General features: G+C 47.5%; 2 protein-coding genes across 11 annotated transcripts in view; both read right to left on the bottom strand.

Moving 5' to 3' along the window:
• Nucleotides 1–5,936: 5,936 nt before the first annotated feature.
• Nucleotides 5,937–23,276, bottom strand: Pbld1 (phenazine biosynthesis-like protein domain containing 1). 7 transcript variants are annotated; one of them, XM_006514031.1, is made up of 11 exons: nt 22,986–23,188; nt 22,435–22,604; nt 22,200–22,343; nt 18,018–18,117; nt 17,278–17,376; nt 16,363–16,472; nt 16,214–16,243; nt 12,406–12,494; nt 11,854–12,032; nt 8,778–8,840; nt 5,937–7,552 (listed from the first exon to the last, which is right to left on the bottom strand). In XM_006514031.1, the coding sequence occupies exons 2-11, from the start codon at nt 22,468–22,470 to the stop codon at nt 7,440–7,442; spliced, it is 963 nt and encodes a 320-aa protein (XP_006514094.1). In that variant the 5' UTR covers nt 22,471–22,604; nt 22,986–23,188; the 3' UTR covers nt 5,937–7,439. The 7 variants fall into 7 exon arrangements, 5 of the variants coding, with proteins under 5 accessions (XP_006514094.1, XP_006514093.1, XP_006514092.1 ...); XM_006514030.4 differs by lacking the exon at nt 22,435–22,604 and having other exon boundaries at nt 11,882–12,032; nt 23,077–23,276; XM_006514029.4 differs by lacking the exon at nt 22,435–22,604 and having other exon boundaries at nt 23,077–23,272.
• A 1,811-nt stretch (nt 23,277–25,087) lies between these two features.
• Nucleotides 25,088–26,349, bottom strand: part of Pbld2 (phenazine biosynthesis-like protein domain containing 2) — a 34,761-nt gene continuing 33,499 nt past the window's right edge. For 3 of the 4 annotated variants that reach the window (XM_006513981.3, XM_006513982.4, XM_006513983.2), the window contains exon 10: nt 25,088–26,260. In XM_006513981.3, coding sequence (XP_006514044.1) covers nt 26,148–26,260 — 113 coding nt within the window. In that variant the 3' untranslated portion in view covers nt 25,088–26,147. The remainder of the gene's footprint in view (nt 26,261–26,349) is intronic. The other variant, NM_026085.2, reaches the window with a different exon arrangement.

Below are 26,349 nucleotides of genomic sequence, written 5' to 3'. Positions count from 1 at the left end.
TGCTGCAAACCAGTGAGTGGAGCAGCCCAGGAGAGTGGCCACATGGGCTGCACACAGCAAAGCCATAGAGGTGGCTCCTTTCAAGCTCAAGTCATGCCACTCTATGCACATATGCCAGATGCTGGCCATGGGGTCACCGGATTTAATGTTTGCTCAGCTGTGTCTCCGTCTCACTGTGGTTCTTCAGACTGTTTATACAAACAGGCCCTGATGCAGTACGATTCTACTTAATACTTTCTCGACTTTATGGTGGTGTGCAAATAATACACATCTGGCAGAAAATGTGCTCTGGATTTTGAATTTGGGTCTTTCCTCCCGAATAGTGATGTGTAGTTCTACACTCAAGTGAAGTTGGCAGCCTTAGCAGATGGAAGCGCCCTGTCAGTCACAGGATCTCACATGCACACACTATGGACACACTACGGATCTCACATGGACACACTATGCGTGCTGCACTGTGTTCCTGAATGTGATGTTTGGCAGGGTGGGCATGGCGTTAGTTACTTTAATGTTGCTGTGTAAAAACACCGTGACCACAAACAACTCAGGGAAGGAAGGAGTTGGGGAGGGGGGACGGGACAGACACTTATGGTCTGAAAGTGTCCAGGCTGGCGAGATGGATCAGCGGGTAAGAGCACTGACTCCTCTTCCAAAGGTCCTGAGTTCAAATCCCAGGAACCACATGGTGGCTCACAACCATCTGCAATGAGATCTGATGCCCTTTTCTGGAGTGTCTGAAGACAGCTACAGTGTACTTACATATATAAAATAAATAAATAAATCTTTAAAAAGAAAGAAAGGAAGGAAGGAGGGAGGGAGGGAAGGAAGGAAGGAAGGAAGGAAGGAAGGAAGGAAGGAAGGAAGAAAGAAAGAAAGAAAGAAAGAAAGAAAGAAAGAAAGAAAGAAAGAAAGAAAGAAAAATCAGCAGGGAGGTGGTGGCTAATCCCAGCATTTGGGAGGCAGAGTCCTGAGTTCGAGGCTACCCTGGTCTACAGAGTGAGTTCCATGACAGCCAGGGCTTCACAGAGAAACCCTGTCTTGGGGGCGGGGGGGGGGGGGGGAGAGAATATAGTCATTTTGTTAGGTATAGCATTGTAGGGTTGTTTTGTTTTGTTTTAATTGACAAGCTGGAGAGATGGCTCATCTGCCAAAACAAAAGTGACTGCCGCTCTTGCAGAGCGCCTACCTGAGTTCAATTTCTTACACCCGTGTTGGGCAACTCACAAAACTACCTGTAATTCCGGGTCCAGGGGGATCAACGATTCTGGTCTTCCAAGGCACCTGGACTTGGATGCACATAGCCCTACACAGACTTTCACAAACACATGATGTTTGGTTTGGTTTCCGACCCAGGGACGAGGGACTGAGGTGTGCATATTTTACATATCACAGCAGACCTGGCCTCCAGGTTCTCCCAGTATCCCTCAGTCCCTACCTGGCAAACCCTGTCCCCAATCCTGAACTTTCTAGCCCAGAGGCTGGGCTGCCCTTCACACAGAGGATCTTTCCTATATAATACAGACATTTTGATCTCTCTCTCTCTACTCCTCTATCTCTCTCTCTGCAGGACACTCTTTCTCTCTCTTTCCCTCTCTCCCCTTATCTCCCCTACTTCCAGGGCCAGTGAACTTGTCCCCCCACCCCCAGAGAAGCCTCCCAATAAACCTGCCTTTAATATAATATAATATGGCTTGAATTTGCTCATTTCACTGGCAGAGAAATAATTTAACACACATATTTTTTTTTTTTTTTTTTTTTTTTGGTTTTTCGAGACAGGGTTTCTCTGTATAGCCCTGGCTGTCCTGGAACTCACTCTGTAGACCAGGCTGGCCTTGAACTCAGAAATTCACCTGCCTCTGCCTCCCAAGTGCTGGGATTAAAGGTGTGTGCCACCACCGCCCGGCGCACATAATTTTTATGACTTATTTATTCTGTATTTGCAAGCTCTGGTGTCATAGTACGTATGCAGAATTCAGAGGCCAAGTAGCCATCAGCTCTGTCCTTCTACCAGGTGGGTCCTGGGGATCAAACTCAGATGGTTAGGTTTGGTGGCAGGTGCCCACATCTGCTGAGCTATCTCACCAGCCCTTACATCTATTTATTTATTTTAATTTTCAAGTTGAGGTCTCATGTATTGAAAGCTAGCTTCAGACTTATTATGTAGCCATAGATGTCCTTGAGCCTCTGTTCTTCCTGCTTCTGCCTTGCCAATGCTAGGAGACTGGCTCGTGCTGTCATAGCTGGTTTCTTGAGAGGTGGAGACTGAACTCAGAGCTCTGTACATGCTGAGCATTCCACCAACGGGCTACACCCCTAGCTAAAACAATCTTTATTATAACATTTAAAAACTATAAACCTGGGGCTGGGGAGAGGCAGGAGGATTTCTGAGTTCGAGGCCAGCCTGGTCTACAAAGTGAGTTCCAGGACAGCCAGGGCTACACAGAGAAACCCTGTCTCAAAAAACCAAAAAAAAAAAAAAAAAAAAAAAAGAAAGAAAACAAGAAAAACCTGTTGTGATGCTCGCTTTAATCCCAGCACTAGGGAGGCAGAGGCAGGTGAATCTCTGTGAGTTTGAGGCCAGCTCGGCCTACAAGAGACAGCCAGAGCTACATAGTGAGACTCTGTCTCAAATGAATAAATAAAATAAAAATAAACCATAAACCTGAAAAAGAGTCATAAACCTGGGAATATTTCTAATGAAAGTAGTGTAAGACTCTTACACGAAAATTGTAAAATGTTGCCAATGTAAATGGAAAAGAAGACGAACAAGAGGGAAGACTAAGCCATGGTCATGAACTCAGAGACAAAATACCGCTACGCCCTCCCAGCTCTTCTCTAAGATCCATGGAATTGAAATCAAATTTCCAACAGGACTGTAAAGGGCTTTCGCCCTCAAGTGCAAGTCGACAGTAACTATACCGTGATATCTCACAGGATAATGCCTTCATCTGCTGAGCTGTCTCACCAGCTCTTAATCTATTTATTTTAATTTTATTTAATGAATTTACTCATTTTATTTATATCTCACAGTGTGTACACTGTGGAGTTATTGTAGGTATACGGTGTGCTGGTGTAAAGGTGATGGGATGGAGAAGGCAGTCCACAAGAGCATCACCAGGACAGCCAATGACTGAAGAGGATGGCGCTCCAGCAAGCAGTTATTGGGCAAGCAGTTCCTGTGAAGCAGTTCCAGTTAGACAGTTCGTTGTTGTTGTTATTTGTTTGTTTTTAAATCAAGTGTGTAAAAGAAAACCCAGAAATTCTTCATGTTATATGTATTTCTGTTCAGGCATGCACTCTAGTGTAGAGGCCAGAGATGAGGTAGAGTGTCTTCCTTTTATTTCTTCTCTACTAGGGATTGAACCCAGGGCCTCAAACTGTGCACTGAGTTCCTTCCTCGGCCCTCTTTGCATTTTACTATTATGATTATGTTTTAAGATGGGGTCTTATGCACCCAACACTGACCTCCGATTCATTACATAGCCAAGGGTGAGTTTACATTCCTGATCCCCCTGCCTCAGCTTCCAGAGGGCTGGGATAACAGGTGTGTACCACCACATTTTATGGGCTACTAGAGTTATAACACAGGGTATCATGCATGCTAAGCTGGAACTCTACCAACTGAGCTACGTACCCAGCCCTTTCGCCTACCATAAAAGCCATTTGGCCGTGTCTATATTGAATCGGTTAAAGCCACTGCTTGGTCTCTCTACTCTAAGGTGTAGGGCCCACAGTAAGAAGTGTGGAGGTCTAAAAAGACAGATACAAGCGTAGTTCCACCAAACTCTTCAAGATTTCTTTTTATTTAGTTATGTGTCTGTGTGAGTATATGCATACACTGGTTGCACAGACCTGTGCAGACAGAGGCCAAAAGATGTTGGATCCCTCAGAGCTGGAGATACAAATATTTGTGGCATTCCCAGTTTGTTCCATGGGTGCTGGGACCCAAATTCCATCCCTCACGACTGCACGGAAACCACTCCACTGAGCCATCCCACCAACACCAAATGTATACCTAGCCCAAAATTGGAAGCCAGGGAGGTCAATCACAACAGAAGAAAACATAAACAAATTGTAGTGCAAGACCAAACATGTTCCCTCTTAACAGAGCCTAGCCAGACCACTGTACATATATTGGTGTATGGAGTCTATTCCTGCTGGAGGGCATCACTGTGATTAATTAGCATTGCCAAGGGAACTCCTTAATATTGCATAAAATAAAGTTTGTTTTGGTTCCCCCTTTAAAAAAAAAAAAAAAAAGATAGGTTTTCCGTGGCCTCAGCAACCCAAAACGTGCTGCATACGGTTTGCATGTTTAATTAGCGATCCTTCTGTGTCTGCAGTTAGCACCATGACAATTAATAAAGTAACTCCTTTAAAGCTCCATTTAGCTAGCGGAGGTGCACGGCCAGGTATAATGAACTCATCATGAATAAGTCATGGCTGCTTAACTATCTATTTGTTGCTAACACTTTACCCAACAGCTCCCACCTGAGCACAGCTAATGTCTCCAAGCCAGGCCCCGCTGGAAGCTGACAGTAAACCAACTCCTAGGAAGTATGCTTTTAAGCAGCAGGTATATGGTGCAGTCAGGGATCTTCTGAGCTTAGATGTCATCAGAGGTGACTGTCCTGGGAGCCGTGTAAATGGCTGATACATCTGGAAGGCCCAGGGCAAGGTGGGTCTCAAACTAACCCCTCACCTAGAGATCTTGTTAAAAGTCAAAGTATCAGCCCCAGACCGCAGCGCTCCAGACACAGGTGATCTGGAACAGTGATTTTGCTTTTCTAGCAAGTTCCCACATGGTGCTGATGCTGATGGAGGGATCGCTCTCCAGGAGCCCCCTCCCCTTTCTCTTGTGCTAGGGATGACTTACGATTTCTGGGATTCCCGAGTCCTTTCTATAGATTCTAACCGGTTTGGTGTAGTTTTTGGCATTTGAAACTGGGTCTCCGGAAGCTCGTGCTGACTTCAAATTCACTGGCTGCATAGCTGCAACAGGCCTTAAAATTCTGATCCTCCCGCCTCTGCCCGACTAGTGCTGGGATTAGGGGTGTGCACCCCTGTGCCTGACAGAATGGCAGTGAGTTTCCACAGTCCTCGGTCTCACTTACCACCTTGTTTGAGGCTGAGCCTCTCTAGGTGTTTGCCACTGTACCTTCTATGCCAAACTAGTTGGCCTGGGAGTTTCGAGGTAGGTGGGGAGGGGTGGTGAATGGGGACGGAAGGATAGGGGTCAGTGAGAGGTGGATTCTTTCATCTTGACAAATGAATGTGGGGACTCCAGCCACTTGTCATTGTGTGGATTACAGGTATCCAAAGCGGCAAGGGCTTTACTTGCTGGACCACCCCCAGCCCACACAAAGGCATCCTTTCTTCTGTTCATTTTCTGAGATTCTCCTAAGTTTTAGTGTAGATTGTTGTCTATACGCAGATGAGGGCAAGTAAAATATAAGGCTAGATTCTGTGATTGGACAGTGGAAAAAGAAGGTGGGCTGAGAGTTTTGCAGAGAAACAGAGAGACAGACAGAGACAAGGAGACAAGATGGAACCTATAGGAGAGGTAGATGAGCTAGATCCACGTGGCTTGAAATGGCCACAGGTAGCTATGGATAGCACAGAAGAGCCGTAGAGTAAGATAAGGCAATTGGTCCAATCAAGGTGGGCAGCTTGTATCAATAACTCGCGTTTTGAGTTCTTTGAGTGGGCATTTTGGGGGTTGAGAATTTACTGTTATAAATCTGACTGATCAATTACAAGCACGAATAAAGAGTTTTCTTTATTCGTGGCTGGGGGGGGGGGGGTTAGAGACTAGCCACAAGGGACAGATGATTGGGAATTTGAGCAGTTCAGCAGCAAGCGAGCCGAGCGAGCCTCGGGGAAGTTGGGGATAGCCATGGGGGAGGGGAGACCACCGTGGCTGGAGAGTAGCCGGAGACAGAGTAGATTGTTTTTTAATAATTACAACAGATGACATCCAACATATAAAGTGAAAAAAAAAAGAAAATTATTTTTATTACATTTATTTGTTTGGGGTATGCATGTATAGGTGTGGATGTGTGCATGCTATAGCACCTATGTGTACGTAGGTCAGAGGACAGCATGTAGGAGTTGGATCTCTGCTTCTACCATATGGGTCCCAGGATTCGAACTCAGGGTGTCAGCCTTGGCAGCAAGCGTTTCAGCCACTCAGCAAGCCCCCAACTCTTTTTTTTTTAGCTCATTGAAATTACTCTACGTTGTCCCCCAGCATGAACTGTTTCATTTTGCTGACCTCACAGCCCATACGGTCCTACGTACCCCAGCCCTGCAGCACAGCCTCCAACAGTTTTCAGTCTACTCATCTTTCCTAGTATTTTTTTTTTTAAAGATTTATTTATTTATTATATGTAAGTACACTGTAGCTGTCTTCAGACACTCCAGAAGAGGGAGTCAGATCATGTTACAGATGGTTGTGAGCCACCATGTGGTTGCTGGGATTTGAACTTCGGACCTTCGGAAGAGCAGTCGGGTGCTCTTACCCACTGAGCCATCTCACCAGCCCCCTCATCTTTCCTAGTATTATTACATCAGGAGATGGACTTTTGCATGTTGCTCAGGACCATACCCTGAGCCAAGCAACTTCCATCTTCAGGAGTTCAGCTGTGCGCACTTGCCAAAGATCATGCCAGCTGGGTCTGGCGACTGTTTACATCTCCTCATAGAGGGATGGGGAGATCACGGGGCCTCCTCTGAGAACCCAGCCACTCACTACCTCCTATGTATGCAACATTGCCCTAATTGCACATGGCCTCAAAGAGGCTGGAGGACACAGGCCAGCAGAGATTAGGGGAGCTGGGCTCCATCTGTGCCACTATAGGAAGGTCACCATTGATGCTATGTAAAAGCCCTTCTGGTGCCACATTTTAGGGGATGGAACCCACACCGCTGTAAGGAAACCTTCACCTCTGCTCTGTAAAGAAGTCTGATAACTCATTGGTGCCCTAGGGGAGCTTTGGTGGTGGTGTGCCTTGGTTGGTCTTTGGAACCTTAGGGGGCGGAGAGAAAATGTTTTTTGGCAACACAACATTCTACACACCTATTTATTCTTCTAAAGGGCTGTGAAATGCCCTAAGGTACCCATACCTCAATTGAAATGGCATTCTCTGGCTCCTTATCAGTGCACCTCTCACTTTGATTGGCAGTCATGATCAAAAGAAGGGGCAGCATCCCTATCTGCTGTGGGGACTGAAGATGCACACACAGGCAGAGTTCAGAGCCCACCATCGGGAAAGGATTCTGGAGACACTACCGCACCTCCATCAGGTGTCTTCCCTTTTGGGTTCACACGACGACTGAACCAAGCTCTGTGCATCTGCTGTTGAGTTGGGTTGGGTCGGGTTCTGGGCTCTAGAGAAGACACTTGTGGAACAGTGGCCCCAAGCCCAGCAGGAGCATCTCTAGGCGGTCAGCGTGCCCTCCAAGACAATAACAGCTCCGCCCTTTATGTCAACGCGCCCATCAGGTCGCAGGGAAATGTCCAGCTCCCCTCCTCGGCGGGAACACTGAAAGGCTGAGGAGAACACAACCTGGTGCCAATCAAGAGCATTTCCCCTGGGATTTACCACCCAGGGCAGGGTTGACTATAACAAACCCAAGACGCCTCCCAGGCCACTTTCCAGGATAAATGCCCCCCTCCCTGTGTCCGCGGCCCCTCCCACCTCCACCCCATTCTCCTGCAGCCCCAGAGTTCCACACACAGTGGCACACACACTGCCGGACCTTCCTTCCTGGGCCTCTGAGAAGGTCCCACCTTCAGCTCTGATATGAATAGAGTGAGTTTGTTTCTTCATTGCATATTAAAGCAGTTGTATGTGCCAGGTCACAAAAGAGGCACAGCCCTAGTCTTCCAGGGGCTCAGAAAGTCATTATACTCACCCAAAGGAGAGAAAAGGGGTTGTCCTTCTCAAAAGTTACATAGTAAGCTAATTATACTCATCAAGCACTTATTAAGCACTTATTTGTGTTTGGGGAGGCAGGGGTGAAGAGGGCTGGGAGTGGGAGATCATTGAAGGGGAGATGTTACAGGGAAATTTCACATGAGTCATAATATCTTAGTATTTTTTTGTTTTGGTTTTCTTTTTTTTTTTTTTTCCAGAGCCGAGGACCAAGTGGTAGGCAAGCACTCTACCGCTGAGCTAAATCCCCAACCCCTGGTTTGCTTTTTTCAAGACAGGGTTTCACTGTGTAGCTCTGGTTGTCCTGGACCACACTCTGTAGATCAAGCTGGCCAAGAGTTCAGAGATCCGCCTGCCTCTGAGTGCTGGAATTAAAGATGTGAGCTACTACCAACCACCTCTTACTACATTTTTAAGAAGCTAATGCATATGAGAATAGATACAAGCCTAAAATGAGGCAAAGAAGAGATTTGAGCTGGGCATAATATTGCATAATCCCAGCCCTCAGGAGGTATTTGAACTGGGTATAGTAGTGCACAATCCCAGCCCTCAGGAGGTATTTGAGCTGGGTATAGTATTGCACAATCCCAGCCCTCAGGAGGTATTTGAGCTGGGTATAGTATTGCACAATCCCAGCCCTCAGGAGGTATTTGAGCTGGGTATAGTATTGTACAATCCCAGCCCTCAGGAGGTATATGCAAATTTGAGGTCAACCTGGTCCACATAGCAAGATCTTGTTCCCAAAAGTTAAGGGATGAGGCTATGGCTCTATGGTCGAACATTTGCAAAGCCTTGAATTTAACACCCAAGCATCCAATGAGAGAGGAGGAATCATCCTACCTCGCATCTCTTTCTTCCTGAGCTGCTGGGACCAGTAACTGCTGAGAACGGTGTGTGCAGATCCTGAAAAGACAGAAGCTCTGAGAACAAGCACAGAAAACGGAAATGGTGTGCCCCTCATTGTGTAAGTGATAATCACTGAGCCAGTTTGACTGAACCTTGGATGATCTAATCTTTTGTCAACTAGGCCACAGCAGAGTGTGGAATAAAGAATTAAACATGGGGGGTTATAAATGGGTTCTCTCAAAATCCCTGGAATCTTTCACAGAGGTTTTTGAGGCCTGTTTTAAGAATTTATGAGCTTCAAAAGGAGTTTAGGCCAGATTAGGATACACAAAAATCTGTCAAGAAAAAGGAAAAGAAGGAGGAGGATGAGGAAGAAGAGAAGGAGAAGTAAAAACACTGTAACTATAACTGGCTGGAAAAATCTTTAGGTGATTTTTAAAATTTTTGTTTTGGGGGTTTTTTTTTGTTTTGTTTTGTATGTTTTGTTTTTTTGTTTTAGACAGGGTTTCTCTGTGTAGTCCTGTCTGTCCTGGAACTCACTCTGTAGACCAGTCTGACCTTGAACTCAGAAATTCACCTGCCTCTGCCTCCCAAGTGCTGGGATTAAAGGCATGCACCACCACTCACCGGCTAGGTGAATTTTCTTTTTTTTTAAAGGCTCTTTTCTCATCCACCAGACAAGCTTACTGAGTATTATGGGGTATCTAAGTATGGTAACCAGCATTCTGATTTTCCCAAGACTGGACGCTAAAAGTTCCATGTCCCAGAACCCCTCAATCCCATTCCACCCTAGCTGGTCTGGAGACTTTTGCCATCTAGAAAACATCAAACGTAAAATAAAAAGTGCACTGTTTGTCAGATACCGTCTGGAGAAGCAGCTGTGTGTTTGCATGCAGCCCAGTGCCCTATAAGAGTGTGTTGGCTAGTTTTATGTCAACTTGACACAAGCTAAAGTCATTGGAAAGGCAAGAACCTCAACTGAGAAAATGCCTCCATTAGATCTGGCTGTAAGGCACTTTCTTAATTAGTGATAGATGGGGGGCACAGCCCATTGTGGGTGGTGCCATCCCTGGGCTGGTGGTCCTGGGTTCTATAAGAAAGCAGGCTGAGCAAGCCATCAACTCCAGGTTCCTGTCCTGTGTGAGTTCCTGTGCTGTCTTCCTTCATTGATGGACTACAGTGTGGAAGTATACACAGAATAAAACCCTTTCCTCTCCAACCTGCTTTTGGTCATGGTGTTTCATGATAGCAACATAAACCCTAACTAAAATCCATGGGGAGAGACTCAGTGGGTTTCATGAATGCTGTGGCCATTTCCCTGTGTCCTAAGTAATACGTTGCTGGACTTCCTGTTCATGGGTCTTGTTTTCTCAGAGAACTCAGTGAAGATCCCAGAGCCATCCCAGCTCCTAGCTCCTGGAGCCTCTGCTCAGCCTCTTTAAGCCCTGAACTCCATTTCCCCCAGCAGCCTGCTCCATCAGGCATCCCCACCCTTGGCTGTACAGACCACTGTTCTCTGAGCAGAAGTAGAGGGAATGACATCCCTGCGCATCTTTGATGTCTTTCCCCTGCTGCCAGCTGGAACAAGGACTGCAGTTGTTAGCTTATGGCTCTAAGTGCACTGTAAAATATGAAGGTCTGTGGAAGTACCTCTGCAGTGGAGCAAGGTGTAAGCAAGGTGGGCCTGGGTCCATTCCCCAGTACAAGGAGGAGGAGAAAAAGAGGCAGAGACTGAGCATAGTTTATGCTTATTGGGCATGTACTGTGTGCCAGACATTGGATTTTGTCCTGGACCTAACCCACTGAGGTATTATTCACATCATATAGAGGAGGAACCGAGACTTTCAGGGGTTGTTACCCCTCCAGGTGAAAGGGGCTAGGAAGGCCTGGCTGTCAGTCACCAGGTTTCAACCTACTGCAATGCCACCTTTATTATTATTATTATTATTATTATTATTATTATTATTATTATTTACTTTTATATTATTTTTTATTTATTCTCTCATACATTACATTCCTACCTCAGTTTCCCCTCTCTACCCTCCCCCACAACTACCTCCCATCTCCTCCGGATCTACATTCCTGTTTCCCTTTAGAAAAGAGCAGGCCTCTCAGGGATGTCAGCCAAACATGGCGTAACAAATTACAGTAAGACTAGGCACCAACCCTCAAGGCTGGGTGAGACAACCCAGCAGGAAGAAAAGGGTCCCAAGAACAGATGAAAGAGTCAGAGACAGCCCCGACTCCCACTGTTTGGAGTCGCACAGAAACACCAAGCAACACAGCCATAACCTACGCAGAGGACCTAGCTCAGCCCCATACAAGCTCCCTGATGGTTGCTTCAGTCTCTGTGAGCCTCTAAGAGCCCTGGTTAGCTGGCTCTGTGGGCCAGGTTCCCGTGGTGTCCTCGACCCTCTGGCTCCTACAATCTTTCCTCTCCCTCTTAAGGATCTTCTCACAGAAGATTTCAGTTAAGGGGGAGAGGGAGAGAAAGATGGAAAAACAAAGGCAGCCCAAGCTGTTGGGCACAACAGCATGACTGACTGTGCACATCTGTAACCCCAGCACTTGGAAGGAAGAGGCAGGATCAGCAGGGGCCCAAAGGCATCCTTGCTCAGGTGCCAAGTTAGAGACCAGCCCAGGACACACAAAACCCTCTTTCAGAGAACAGATAGCAAGGGTCAGCAATGTCAGAGAAGGCCATTTGTTTTCATTTCTTTCCTGTTGCTAGGATAAAATACCGGGACAAGACAACAACATAAGGAAGAGTTTACTTGAGCTCCCAGTTGAAGGTACAGCCCGTCACAGCTGGGATGTGGCGACAGCAGGAACTTGAAGCCGCTGCTCTCATCTCATCCACAGTAGAAGCCAGCAATGGACGCAGCTGCTCCTCGACCCCTCTCTCCATTTATCCAGCCCAGGGAATGTCCCACAATTAAGATGGGCCTTCCCACTTGAATTATCGTCATCGAGAGAACCCCTCAGAGTCACGCTCAGAGGCCCAGAGTGTGTAGCCAGCTGTTTGTATTCCTCCAGTTCCCTGATTAAATCCCCCTGATCTGGAGAGTACCTGTCACCGGGTCTTCAGCAATACCAACCCACGGCGCGAAGTATCTGGAGTAGAAGTCATACGGGGCCGTCTGCCCCCCAGGCTCTCCTTTGACAGTGAGGATGAGGCCTCTCACCTTCCCTGTCTTCTCAATTGCAGGCAGAGGCTCTGTGTTCACCTTCAGGCTCTCTAGAAAGGACCTTGAGCACAAACAGGATGGGTTAGGAATCAGCATCTCCACCCCACCCTACGCACACGGGAAAGAGGCTGGACTGCGCCCAGATGGCTCAGCAGAGGGAAAGGAGAGCCTGTCCTGACATCTCCCCATGGGAAAGAATGGGGTTGGACCAAGCATGGCGGCAGATGCCTCTCATCCTGGCACTCGGGTGGCAGAGGCAGGTGGATCTCTGTGAGTGTGAGGCCAGCCTGATCTACACAGTGAGTTCCAGGCCAGCCAGAATACACAGAAGAAGAAAAAGGAAGGGAAGCCATGCTTTGGAGACAGTGCAGCCTGACCAAAGCAGAGCTGGAAATCTGGGGGCTGGCAGGTAGATGGTTAAACGTGGTGTTTACCTGTCATAAGAATCGCTGAGCCGGACCAGGAGTTTTCTGGTATCTGTAGAGTACCGGATGTCCTGGACCAGGGTGTCACCTATGGCTGCCTGTTAAGTAGATCAAAAATGCCTCAGAGGGCCAACAAGATGATTTAATGAGTGCAGGTACTTGCTGCCGAGCTTCATAACCTGAATTCTGTCACCCAAATCCAAACACAAGCTGCTCTCTGACATCCAACCCTACACTATGGCTTGCCTTGCATGCATGGAGCTGCGGATACTGACCAGGCACAAGGATGCCTAGTTCATAGTTGAGCTGGAGAGATGGCTCCCTTTGTTGATGAAGTGGCTGCTTTGCATGCATGAGGACCTGAGCTCGACTCCCACAATCCATCTTTGTAGAGCTAGGCGTGATGACCAACAGTTGTCATCTCACCCTCGGGGAGACAGAGATAGCAGGCTCCCTGGGGCTTTGCTGAGTAGCCAATGTAGCCCAATCAGTGAACTCCAGAACAACAAAAGACCCTGCTTAAAGGGCTGGGGCCGGAGAGATGAGTAAGGTACTTGCTGGTCAAGCATGAAGACCTGAGTTCGAATCCCCAGCACCCACATAAAAAGCCAGGTGAAGCCACATGCACGTACCTGTAAGCCCTGGTGATGGTGTGTGTGTGTGTGTGTAGGGGACGGGGGTGACACAAGAGACTTTCTGGAGGCTGTAACCTTTTTTAAAAAAAGATTTATTTATTTTATGTATATGAGTACACTATAGCTGTACAGATGGTTGTGAGCCACCATGTGGTTGCTGGGATTTGAACTCAGGACCTTCGGAAGAGCAGTCAGTGCTTTTAACCGCTAAGCCATCTCTTTAGCCTGGGTTGTACCCTTTTTATCTATTCATTTATATACTTATTTGTTTGTGTGTGTGTGTGTGTGTGTGTGTGTGTGTGTGTGTGTGTGTCTGTATGTGATATATATATGTGTGTATGTGTGGTTTATGTGTGTTGTGTATGTGTGTGGGCTCAAGTGTGGAAGTCAGAGGACAAGTTGTAGGAATTGGCTCTCTCCTTTTGGTACCAGGCCCAGACCCTGGGCAGGCAGGAGAGTGATATGGTCCCCACTACGTGACTTCTCCTCTAAGGACTGAGGCGCTCCAGGTCCCATGGAAGGGGAAGAGGGAGAAGGAGGAGGAAGCTGCCCAGAGGAAGAGGGAGAAGGAGGAGGAAGCTGCCATGAGGAGAGATGACCATGAGTGCATAGCCAGGAGAAACAGCAAGTATCTGGGGTACACTGCTCGGGAGGTAGCCAGGCCTGCAGTTAGAAGAGTAGATTAGGGGTGACCCCTATGCCATGGCCTTTCGGTGACTCAGCTCCTTCCCAGTCACCCACGCTGCTCACCAAGGGAGACTCCACGGAACTGTTTCTCTGGTCTGCTCTGTGTGCCCTTCTAAGATGAAAAACAAGGTTCACATCTCCCTGAAGTCAGTCCCACAACAGGGGGAGGGAAAGAGATGGTCATACTCACCCCAGAGTGAATGGGGGGGGGGGTCAGCAGAATCCCAAACATGTTTTTCACATGACCACCCTTGATCTCCTCCCTGATGTGGGTCCCGTCCTTCTTCACCTATGCATCTGGGGTTCTAAAACCTACATGGGACAACTACAGTAGTTCAGCCATCTTCTTCATAATAATGATGGTGGCTGTGACGCCTCACGCCCTGTAGAGCCACGATGAGACCAGGCCATGTTTCTTGTCCTCACTGGGATGCACTCGCACTTTTTCTCCTTGTCTACCACTCAAGCTGGTGACCGTGCCAGCCGCCAGCATTTTCCATCCTTCGCCCCACCTTCTTTCTACACATTTCATGGACCGGTCTTTTCTATAGAACATCCCGGTGCGGGTGCAGTAGTGGCTGTAGTAGTGGCACGGCTGTAACCAACCACTGAGGTGTAACCAACCACTTCCTCATTAGACTGGAGGCCTGTCTCACTGCATGGGACTCAGGCCTCACACTGCGCACCTGGTTAAGTGACCATCACTGGAAGGTTATGGACCCTACAAGGGACCTACTCTTGTGGCTTTGGTAAATGATTAGGTGTCACCCTACCTTCTAAAAGGGTCAGAGAATATAATAAAGGAGGAGGCGAGGAGAGTGAAAAGCCAGAGGACAGAAAGAGAGCAGTGGATGGACAAGACATGACTGCTACACTCAGGAGCTCATCACGTCCCAAAAGCTGTGGCTAGCTGCAAATGAGTGGCTTGTGAGGCCCACAGTCTCCCTGATAGGCCAGTGGTAGTTAATGGCAACTGAAGAGGGTATCATTTTGCCAGTGAAGTGGCCGCTGATAAATTGCCCAGATTCCAGTAAATGATGCTCACCACCACCCAGTGTTCACGCAGGCAACTCAGTGGGACACACACAAACACACACACGCAGTTTAAAGTAGGGAAATTGTTGGGAAGAAGGGCTTCAGTGGGGGCAGGGGAAGAAATGTAGGGGGAACAAAAAAGACCAGCCTTTGTTGTATATGGGTATGAACTTGTATAGGAATTTGTAAAGACAAGCAAGGAAATCCCTAGCTCTCCTTCTTGTGCTTCCACCCCACCCCACCCCAGGCTGATTTCTCCTATGCTTTCACTGCTCAAGGAGGCTGAGGAGGCAGTACCATCCCCATCACCTCCTCAGGCCTGCCTTTCTGTCTTTCTGTCGGCCCTAAACATACGGGTCTTACTCCTGTCCCACTAGGGTGGTTAGGTTGCTTAGAGTTAAATCAAATGAGTTGAGTGTGATTGTATGAACCTGTAATCCCAACACTTGATAGGAGGAGAATTGCAAGTTCAAGGCTAGCCTGGGCTACACCGTGAGGAAAGGAAGATTACAACTCAGTGAACTTGATCTGTCTAAGTAAACACAGTGCTAACATTCTGACCTGGAACTACCCAGGTTCCCATGGCAAGGCCTGCACTGCCAGGAGGCCCATTTTATAGGATCACACGTGTTAGAATGGAATAGTGTGAGGGACAATTCTTAGTGCCTGTGAGAAAATGCCTCAGTTTCTTAAAAAACAATGTTCTCTAAATGTGCTTTGGGCCCCTCCCAGGTGTAGTTAATAGGAGTGGGTTTACTTCAAATTATTCATTACAACTGGTTATTATTTGTTTATATTCCTCTGTGGAAAAACATGGTTTGGCCATGTGCAGCTTGTCCATGTGACTGTACACTTTAGTCATGTGACCTCTCTCTCTCTCTCTCTCTCTCTCTCTCTCTCTCTCTCTCTCCCTCCCTCCCTCTCTCCCTCTCTCCCCTCTTTCTTCTTCCTACTCCTCCTTCTCCTCCTCCTCTTCCTCTCTCCCTCTCTCCCTTCTCCCTTCCATCCCCATCCCCTCTCCTCATTTGTTTGTTTTTCAAGACAGTGTTTCTCTGTGTAGCCCTGGCTGTCCTAGAACTCACTCTGTAAACCAGGCTGGCCTCAAACTCATAGAAATCCACCTGTCTCTGTGTCCCTTTAATCTGCTGGGATTAAAGGCCTCCACCCACCACCCACTACCCACTCCAGGTGATTCTTAACCCTCAGAGTGTATATTGTCTGATGCTCTGAATAAAGTTGGCTATTACATGAGACTTCCGTAGGCCTCATTTTTTAGCCCCTACTACTCCTACTCCTCCACCTGCACACACACCCCTCTCCACACACACACACACACACACACGGTCTCCTAGGTTCACGCTGCCAATTTTAGCAGTAAACGACATCACACCAGAGCTTTCTGTTCAAACATGAATAATTGACCAAACCACACAGGCCCTAACTGGATTCTTTTCACCCACCTTTATCAAGTCTTCAACTTCATGGAAGTCCTAGAAGGGGGGCAGAGATAAAGTCAGTGATGAACAGGAGAGCCGTGGGCTTGAACTCGGTCCGTGGCAGTAACTGCACACCTTAGCAGCCTATGAGAGTGCAGTAACTAGGAGCTAACCTGGGGAAAGGTTGGGTAGACAGGAAAGTCCAGGACTATCCCATCTTCTGCTCTTCTGGCCTTTAGCTCCCCGCTCATTGTGACAAAGGTCAGGGTGCTGTTCCTGTTCTCTGGACAGAGGAGGGGTCAAAGGTCAGGAAAATAAGTTTGGTATTGGGACCCTCCACCCTGCCAGTATACAGATTCAAGGCAAGTAACCTACCACTGAGCTACTGACCCAGCCAACTTTATTATCTATCTATCTATCTATCTATTTATTTATTTTGGTTTTTCAAGACAGGATTTCTCTGTGCAATTCTGGCCATCCTAGAACTCACTCTGTAGACCAGGCTAGCCTCGAACTCAGAAATCCATGCCTCTGCCTCCCAAGTGCTGGGATTACAGGCATGGGCCACCACTGCCCAGCCCCCAGCTAACTTTAAATATTTTTTATTATTATTTAATTTCTTTTTCAAGAAAAGATCTTAACTATGAAGTCCCTACTAGCCTGGAACTCCCTATGTAGGTCAGGCTGGTTTTGAACTCACAAAGATCCGTCTGCTTCTACCTCTGGAGTGCTGGTGGTGCATACACGGAATCCAGTACTAGGAACATCGAGGCAGGAAGTCAGGAGCACAGGGTAGGCAATAGCTACACAGAGAATCCAGGGCAAGCCTGGGCCATATAAATACCTGTCTCAAAAAACAGACATCCAGGAGCCAAGTGTGGTGACACACACCTTTAATCCCAGCTCTGGAGGGAGAGGCAGAAGATCTCTGCTAGAGATCTAGCCTAGTCCACAGATTAAGTTCCAAGACAGCTACCTAGCTCAGAAAAAACAAACAAACAAACAAACAAACAAACAACAAACCAAAACCAAGAAACCACCTATACACACACATGCACAGATACAAGCATACAAAAAATCCACATTACGTATTTTGTGAAACAGCACAGCCGCAGAGGCCAGTGTGGCGTGGCCGCACAAGGGGACTTCACTCACTGGCGTAAACCATCTCAGTCCAAAGCGAGAGCCTTCAGAGGAGGAAAAGCCAAAGGGATGCAAGTCAGACCCCATGCAGGCTTTCCAGCTTTCAGACTTTCCTAAATCTCTCGATGGTGTGGCTAGCAGCGAACTGTGGTCAAATGACCAGTGCAGACATCCACAGGCTCCCTGCAGTTAGGTGTAGAGCCAAAACTGTAGGCTCACCAACACCCTCTTAGTCCATTTGGGTTGCTATAGAAGAACCCCACGGTTTGGGTGACTCTTCAAGAGAAATTCTCTGTTATAGGTCTGATGGCTTAGAGGTTCACCGCCTAGGGGCTGGCACCTGCCAAGCGCCTTCTCAACTACATCAGCTCCGGGCAGGCACAGCCACAAGAGGGCACCCAATACCCATGTCAGTTCTATCCTGTCCTGAGATTCCCAAACACACCCTCAAAGATGTCAACTGTCATCTCCTTTTAGGCCCAGCTACCCACACGCTGCCCTGGGGACCCACTTTCAACAACTGCACTTAGGTGGTGGGGGACACCTTAAACTATACATTTAGACTTAACTTCAGTATACCTTCTCCTAGATGAGAAGACCCAAGGGTGCTGTCGGCATGCAAATAACACATTAACATCTCCCTTAAACCTCCCACCCAGGAATGAACGAAGAAACATGCACTTACTTTGTGTGAAGCTGTCAGTCGGCTGCAGTTTCCTGATGAAAGCCGTTTCTGAGAGGTTCATCTCCCTCGCAATTTGCTGATGGGCGTCTTCCTCCAATGTCTAATTAGAAACAAGCAGTTATTGAGACTTTGGACTCCCTGGTGTGGCAAACTCTCTGTTAGTTAACATAGCAGTTTACTCTCAACTTCTGAAGCTCAAGTTACGTGTGGAGGCAAATTTATAGAGACAACCTTTCAGATTCTATACAAGTGAAAAGACCTCAGTGTATTATCAAGTAAAAGGTCCGGTGCTACAGGGAATCAGTTCTAGGGCTTCTTGCATGCTAGCCAGCCTCTATCACTGGGCTATGGCCCCAGGCATTTATCCACTTATTTCTTTGTTTGTTTTCCTTTGTAGACACGTTTTAAGATGCTCAGGTGGGTCTTCTTTAGCTTGTAATTTTTTTATGCTTCACAGTTGGATCATATAGAGGCATATTCTCTCTTCTCTCTCTCTCTCTCTCTCTCTCTCTCTCTCTCTCTCTCTCTCGTGTGCATGGTTGTTTTGATTGCATGTGTGTCTGGAACAGGAGTTACAATTGAGAGCTGCCATGTAGGTGCTGGGAACAGAACACTTGTCCTTTGGAAGAGCAGCCAGTTCTCTTAACTATTGAGCCATCTCTCCAGCCCCTAATTTTACATTAAAAAAAAAGATATTACATTTATGGGAGGGGGACTGGGGGTGTGTGCTTGAATGCCACCATGCCCGTGTAGAGGTCAGAAGAAAGGGTGTGGAAGCTAGCTCTGTCCTCCCACTGTGTGGGAGGCCATGAGTCTTAGCAGCAAGTGGTTTTACTTAAGGGACACATCTTACCAGCCCCTCTGTTCTTCCTTATAACATTAAAGACACCAATCCTTACAAAGTGCTTCTCTAGTGCCGACACATGACTGTACTTGTATGCCAACCAGTTAATTTAATATTTCCAGGGCATAAAGGCTGTGGTATGCGCGTGGAGGTCAGAGGATAACATTTCAGCTCTCGAATTCCACCTGTAAGTGGGCTTTGGGATCTGAACTCAGGTCATCATGCTTGCGCGCAGCAAGCACCTCCATTGGCCGAGCTATGTTGCTGGCCCTTCAAGCAGGCAAGCAAGCAAGCAAACCGAGAAGGGTGGTGCTTGCTTACAGTCCCACTGCCAGGGAGATGGAGACAGAAAGGTTCAGTTAAAGTTTTACTTCCAGACCTGAAGAGATGGCTCCACGGTTAACAGTGCTGCTGTTTGTCCAGAGGACCTGAAAGCCTTCCCAGAACCCAAGGAGGTTGCCTCGAAGTCACCTGTAACTTTAGCTCCCCTCTCCTCTGGCCTCCATGTGCATCTGCACACAGGTGGCATAACCCACATGCACACACACACACACACACACACACACACGTAAAGGAAAACACACAGCTTTAGAATTTATATAAGTGATGGCATATATTTTAATTGCATTTCTTTTAGAAATAGGGAGAGGAGTCTTTCCAGTCCAGTGTTTATTGATGTATGTGCTCTGGAAATGAAAAGGGTTTTAGAGAACCGTGCAAATTTTTATTACCTGGGGAAAACTGGAAATTAAAATTCTTCAAATCTCAAGACTACTACAAGGCTGCAGATAAAGAGCTTGTCCTTGTCGTGTACCCCATCCCCACAGCTGCCAAATATGTATTTCTCATTGGAGTAGGAGTGTGGGACCACCAGTCACTCTTCACCCACAGTCAGGAAGCATGGGCCATCATCTTTATTTAATTATTTATTAATTAAATGCATTAATTATTTATTAGTTTAAATTAAATATGTATTTAGTGAGAGAGAAGGGGGAAAGAGAGAGTAGGCACAGGTACACAGGTCAGAGGGCAACTTCCTAGTGACTGTCGAAACACAAGGCAGGGCTGCTGTTGTTTCTGCCACCACACAGTGTGGTCCAGCTTGACTGGACTGCAAGCTTCCAGATGATTCTCTGATCTCCCACTCACTCATTACTGTGAGGATGCTGGGGTTACAGGTGCCTTCGATGTAGATGTTGGGAATTAGACCATGGTGAACTGATTATGCACGGCTCCCCCAACCCCCAGCCTCACCCACCCCGGTTTTCTCCTTTTGTGCAGTCAAAGATTCCCACCCATGAAACTCTATAGTCCTTTGTCCACACAGCTTGGCCCTGGAAACCTGACTGGGGAGATGAGGGAATGAAGAAATGACAGGCACACACACAGAAGAGCTGGGATGGGTGGACTGTGCTCGCTCTGACAGAGGGCGCCTACTACTCATGGAAGCTCCACATGGTCATCCTGTATAGCAGGGGAGGAGGGGCCAGCCAGTGTCAGCGTCACGGCTCTATGGGGAAGAGTCTAATATGTGACCATACCAGAATAGGAAGCTGCAGTCCCAACACTCTGTCAGCATCGGCACACAGACCAGGGGAAAGCTTTGCCACTCTCCTGAGCCTCACCCAAGACCTCTTTCTCCGAGGACCATGATCCCTGACCCGGCTCTGCTCACATCACAGGATGCATGCTCACCCCGGACTTCATCTACTGCCCACGGTGCTGCCCACAGTCACGGTGGGTCTTTCCTATACCAGAACCTCATCTGAGGCCTCCCTCACAGAAGCGTCAAGAGATGTGTCACCAAGGCCACTCTAGTGCCTGTCAAGTTGACTATGAATATAAAGCATCATGCGAAGGCCCCTGCTTCTTATTATCCAGGAAATGACACAACATTCATCCAGAAGGCCAAGGGATAGTTAATTATTATAATTAGTATATTTAGCAATTATTCTAATAAAAAATCTCATTAGCAATCATTGTAATCTAAGAACTATGTGGGCTTTTTTTTTTTTTTTAATTCAGCTAACTCATTTATTTGGGGGCCGTGGCACACTTGTGCGGCCGGGGGATGACTTGGCAGGAGGAGGTTGTCTGTGTCCACTCTGTGGCTCCCAGGAATTGAACTCTGGTCTTCAGGCTTGGCGCCAAGGACCTTTACCTGCTGAGCCAGCATGGGAGCCACAAAAGAGCTATTTACAAAGGGAGAGTTTTGGCAAACTAACTTTTCCACAGAGTGGAGATCAATTCCTTGCCTCTCCTTAATTCTTTGCCGGTGCCTTATTTTCTTGATCCTAAAGAGATTTTTAATATATTTTGACAATTATTTTAAGAGAGAGAATGAATGTCTGTGTGTCAGTCAATACACTTGAGCATAGAGCCTTTGGAGATCGGAAGAGAGAAAGTGAGTGCAGACATGTCTGTGTGTTTGTGTGTGTGCAAGTGCATGTGTGTGTATCTGGGTTTGTGTGGGTTTGTGTGTGTATGTATGTGTATGTGTGTGTTTGGGTTTGTACACATGATTGCAGTGACCTCAGAGGTCAGAAGAGAGTGTCAGTCAGATCTCTCAGATCTCCGTCGGGAGCTGGAGCCACAAGCAGTTGTAAGTGTCCCACATGGGTGTGAAGAATGGAACATAAGTCCTTTGCGAGAGCAGTAGCCACTCTGAAACAATGAGCCTTCAGCCTTCGAGAGAACTTCTAAATGTCTGAGGAACAGGAAAGGTTAAAGCCAGGAAAGATGGCCGGCAGCTGTAACCCAGGCAGGCACTAAGGAGGTTGAGGCAGATGGGGTCTGAAGAGAGCTTGAGCTACGCAGGGAGCTTAAGGCCAGCCCGCCTTAGACCTTCTCCCAACCCCTATGAGAGAGTCCCTAAAGTAAGACTCAAAGGTAGCTGCGACCATATCTAGTCATAAAACTAAACTCTGGCAGCTAGAAGGAACCCATCCCCCTACGTTTTTATGTTTATTTGCTTATTTATTTTTGATTCTGTAAGATGAGTTTCTTCACATAGTCCAGGCTGACCTAGGATCTGCTATGTAGCCCAGGCTGGCCGCAGACTCATGATCTCCTGCCTTCTCCTTTGGAACACCAGAGCTGCAGGCATGAGCCCCGACTCCCAGCTGCTGCCAGGTTCCCTGCCTGGGAGCCTCTGTGGCTCTGACCCAGTCTAGGCACAGCCATTCCCTCATAACCTGAAGACATGGCCATCAGCGACGTGACACAGAACACAAGCCAAAGTGGCAAACACGCAGGACGGCCTCATGTCTTTTACAGACGTCAAGGGCTCTACACACATCTGGAAGTTCAGGCTTGGCCCTTGAGAACCGCGTACTCACGCGCTCCAGGAGGCAGACTGCGGCAGGATTGCCCCGGAAAGCTGTCGCAGTGAACGCATCTGCTATGAAGATTGGGAGCTTCATTTTCCTCGCTGGCTTTGTCTGAGGGCTCCCTGCCCTGCTCGGAGCCCGCTTCACTTCCAGCTGTTGAAAAATAAGTTAAAGTTTTACTGGTGCAGACGTGCAGTTAATGGTTCCCAGACCAAAAGCCAAACAACCGTGCCAATATGGTTACCTTTAGAGATACCAATCCTCTAACAAGTTTTAGCATTTGTATTGGATGTCCTTTGACCTTTGCAGAGTAGCTCAGTGAGGGGCAGGTAAGCACTTGCTTGGCACGCACAAAGCCCGGGCTCTATTCCCCATCGACCCTTACACAGGGCATGGTGGCACACATCTGTGATCCTAGCGCAACGAAGCAGAGGCAAGAACAGAAAGGCTCAAGGCCATCCTCGGCTACACAGGGAGTTCCAAGCCAGCCTGGGATACAGGAGACCCCGTCTCAAAGCAATAAAAGTTTACCAACTTACACAGTATATGAACATTTACTGTGCTTATTAATCTGACTGATAAAAAGCAATCATTGGGTTTTCATTGGCAGAAAACATCACGTCACCCTCTTCTTACCACATCTTAATTTAAAAAAACAAAACAAAACAAAAACTGGGTCTTACTATGCAGCCTTTATTGAACTGGATCTTAAGGCTGGCCTTGAGCTCAGAGATCTGCCTACTTCTGCCTTCCCAGTCCTGGGATTAAAGTCCCATGCCACCACAACCAACTTACCTTTTCCCCTTTTGAAATCACATAGCTGCTAGAGGAGCCCCTGGCACACCATATCTATTAAAGTGATTTAAGAAGTAATTACTGGGCTCACATCCAACTGGAGCGTGGAGGACAAACAGGAGGATTTGTTGTCAAGTGTCATCTGCGAGGACGTGTCTCCATCGACAGCAGAATCGTTCTTCTCACTGCGTTTCAGGTTGTTTATGCGGTTGTTTGGAGATTTCATTGTAAATCACCATTGTTCTATCAGATAGCAGGAGTCAGCACAGAAAGGAAACAAAGCTCCTATTTTGACACAGGTTCCCTTTTGCAAGGCTGGAATGGAGCCCAGGCCTCACACGTGACTGGTAAATGTTCTAGGTTATCTTGTTTACCTGATCTGTGGGCCCCGGGATCTTGACCTCGTTGGCCGTGACCTCTCTGTGGAACCTACACAGGTCTTCAGCCTCCTGCCCCGGCTGCTGAATAGCTAGGATTAGGCTCTGTCTCCCCCTGGCAGTGGGCTTCACAAGCTTGTGAGCCAGGCTCAGTGGAATCTGGAGACTGCAACAGGCCTGCCTTGAGTTCAAGGCCAGCCTTGGGATATGTAAAAGTAGCTTTTATTCACCTGTTGTAATTGTCATCTCAGAGGCTTACTGCCTCAGTCTGCTTACCCAGGTCTAGGCCTGGAAGCTTCTAGCTTCCATACAATCTAATTGAGGCCTAGAATGTTTTCAGCCTCTGAGACTGGCTGCTGAATAAGTTCACAACTTTCTTGTTCTCTCTGAATTCTAGCTGGCTGGTTCAACTCAGCTGTTCTGGCTCAAACTCTTCTCCCACCTGACTCTGATTCAATCTGGCTTCTTCTCAAGTCTCTGATTTTTCCCCCCTGTCTGGTGTCAAACTAACTCTGGCAATCCGTTCTAATCTTCTGACTCATTCCCATCTCTTGCTCATTCTGTCTTTACCTGTGTCTAGCTTGTTCTCTCTTTAGTCTGCCTCTGTCAAACTCTCCCAGTAAAACTGCCTTTCTCCCTCTCTTGGCTGCTCCCCACGAACTCCACTGTATTCCTGTACTGTATTCTCTTCCTCCTGTACTGTCTGTCTCTCCCTTAAGTAGCTTCTCTTTCCTCTCCTCTTGAGAGTTGGGCATATTCTATTCTGTCAAATCTTTCTCTGATTTTTCACTTTGTCTGTCACTCAGATGGATATCAGTTTCAAACATGGGCGCTTCCTTCTGCAGACTAACATTACCTTCATTGTTTGGGATGAGAGGTGAGTACTAGGGGCACGTCTGTAATCCAGCCAGAGGGATTGAGGCTGAGACACACCCTAACCAGAAACAGGTTCAAATATCCTGCAGCAAGGATACCTCCATCTCAAAAAAAATAACTATGTTCGGGGCTTGAGTGAACTTCAGCCTTACTGGTCCCATCCATCAGCTTCTGTTAGATGATCCCTGAGAGGGGGGACATGAACTCCGATAGTCAGGAACACATCAAGCTTCTGAAACGTGTTAGTCTTCTGAAATTGCACGGATGTATGCTCGCTTGCTCTCTCTCTCTCTCTCTGTCTCTCTCTCTCTGTCTCTGTCTCTGTCTCTCTGTCTCTCTGTCTCTCTGTCTCTCTCTCTCTCTCTCTCTCTCTGTGTGTGTGTATGTGTGTGAAGGTTTAAGCTCAGGGACTCAGGCATGCTAGGCACATGTTTTATAACACAGGTATATCCCCTTCTAGCCCCTGAACCCCTGGTGTTTTTTAAGAGATGTTTTAAGCTCTGCCTCCGCTTTTGTTCCTTTTTTGAGACAGGGACTCAAGAAACTCAAGCTAGGTGATAATTTGCTCTGTGGAAACTAGCCTTGAACTCCTGATCCTTCTGTCCCTCCCTCCCAAGTGCTGAGATCCCGGGCACATGCTTCACACCAGGTTAGGGCTTCACACCAGGTTTAGGGCTTCACACCAGGTTAGGGCTTCACACCAGGTTTAGGGCTTCACACCAGGTTAGGGCTTCACACCAGGTTAGGGCTTCACACCAGGTTTAGGGCTATCTTGCTAACTGGGGGAGGAAATCCTGCTCCAAGGCACCTACTGGAAGTCAGAGACACAAATTTCACCAAATTCAAAGCTGGATTAAATCACGCTTTATTAAACAAGAGAAGACAATGACATGGCCATTCTAAGCCACACAGGAGGGAAAGATTTCGTCTCACACGCCCTTAGCGTGTATTTTGATCATCACATCACCAAATCAGATACCTACTGTTGTAATCTCCTGGGTTTGTCCTGATTGTTACTCCTAGCTGAGTTCAAAATACAAAGGATTTGTTTCCTAAACACTAGGCCTCCTCTGAGTCTTTCCACATGAACTGTCTCCCCTGGCTGTCTCCACAGTCGCGTGAATCAATATTCCACAGAGCCCAAGTGAAGCCCCTGGGACAGTTTACAGTCTACTGTCTTTAGTACTGCGCCTGCATTTCCACAGAGTTATTGGGTCGATTACAATGATTGTGACTCTGGGCATGATGGTGCATAGCATTAACCCAGCACTGGAGACGCAGAGGTAGGCAGGGGTCGAGTTGGAGGCTAGCTTGGTCTACATAGAGAGTTTCTTCCCAGCCACGGCTATACAGTAAGACCCTGTCTTTAAATTAAAATTACACACACACACACACACACACACAATTTGTAAAATCTATCAGAAACCATTTGATGGTGGCACGTGCCTTTAATCCAACACACTAGAGACAGAAGCAGGCAGATGTCTGTGAGTTAGAGGACAGCCAGAGCTACACAGAGAAATCCTGTCTCAGAAAATAAATCATCTATAAGGCCCCCACACATATGTCTAAATTTCTTCTCATTTCGTGTCAATGCCTTTATCATTCTAAATTTCTTCTCGTTCCTTATCAATGCACCTCTCACTTTGATTGGCAGTCATGATCAAAAGAAGGGGCAGCATCCCTATCTGCTGTGGGGACTGAAGATGCACACACAGGCAGAGCTCAGAGCCCACCATCAGGAAAAGGATTCTGGAGACACTACCGCACCTCCATCAGGTGTCTTCCCTTTTGGGTTCACACGACGACTGAACCAAGCTCTGTGCATTTGCTGTTGAGTTGGGTTGGGTTCTGCGCTCTAGAGAAGACACCATGTAGAACAGTGGCCCCAAGCCCAGCAGGAACATCTCTAGGCGGTCAGCGTGCCCTCCAAGACAATAACAGCTCCGCCCTTTATGTCAACGCGCCCATCAGGTCGCAGGTTAATGTCCAGCTCCCCTCCTCGGCGGGAACACTGAAAGGCTGAGGAGAACACAACCTGGTGCCAATCAAGAGCATTTCCCCTGGGATTTACCACCCAGGGCAGGGTTGACTGTAACAAATCCAGGACT

The sequence above is a fragment of the Mus musculus genome, chromosome 10 (genome assembly GCF_000001635.26).
Source record: "Mus musculus strain C57BL/6J chromosome 10, GRCm38.p6 C57BL/6J".
NCBI lineage: Eukaryota > Metazoa > Chordata > Mammalia > Rodentia > Muridae > Mus > Mus musculus.
The sequence above is the reverse complement of the archived record's forward strand: the minus strand, read 5'-3'. Positions and strand labels throughout refer to the sequence as shown.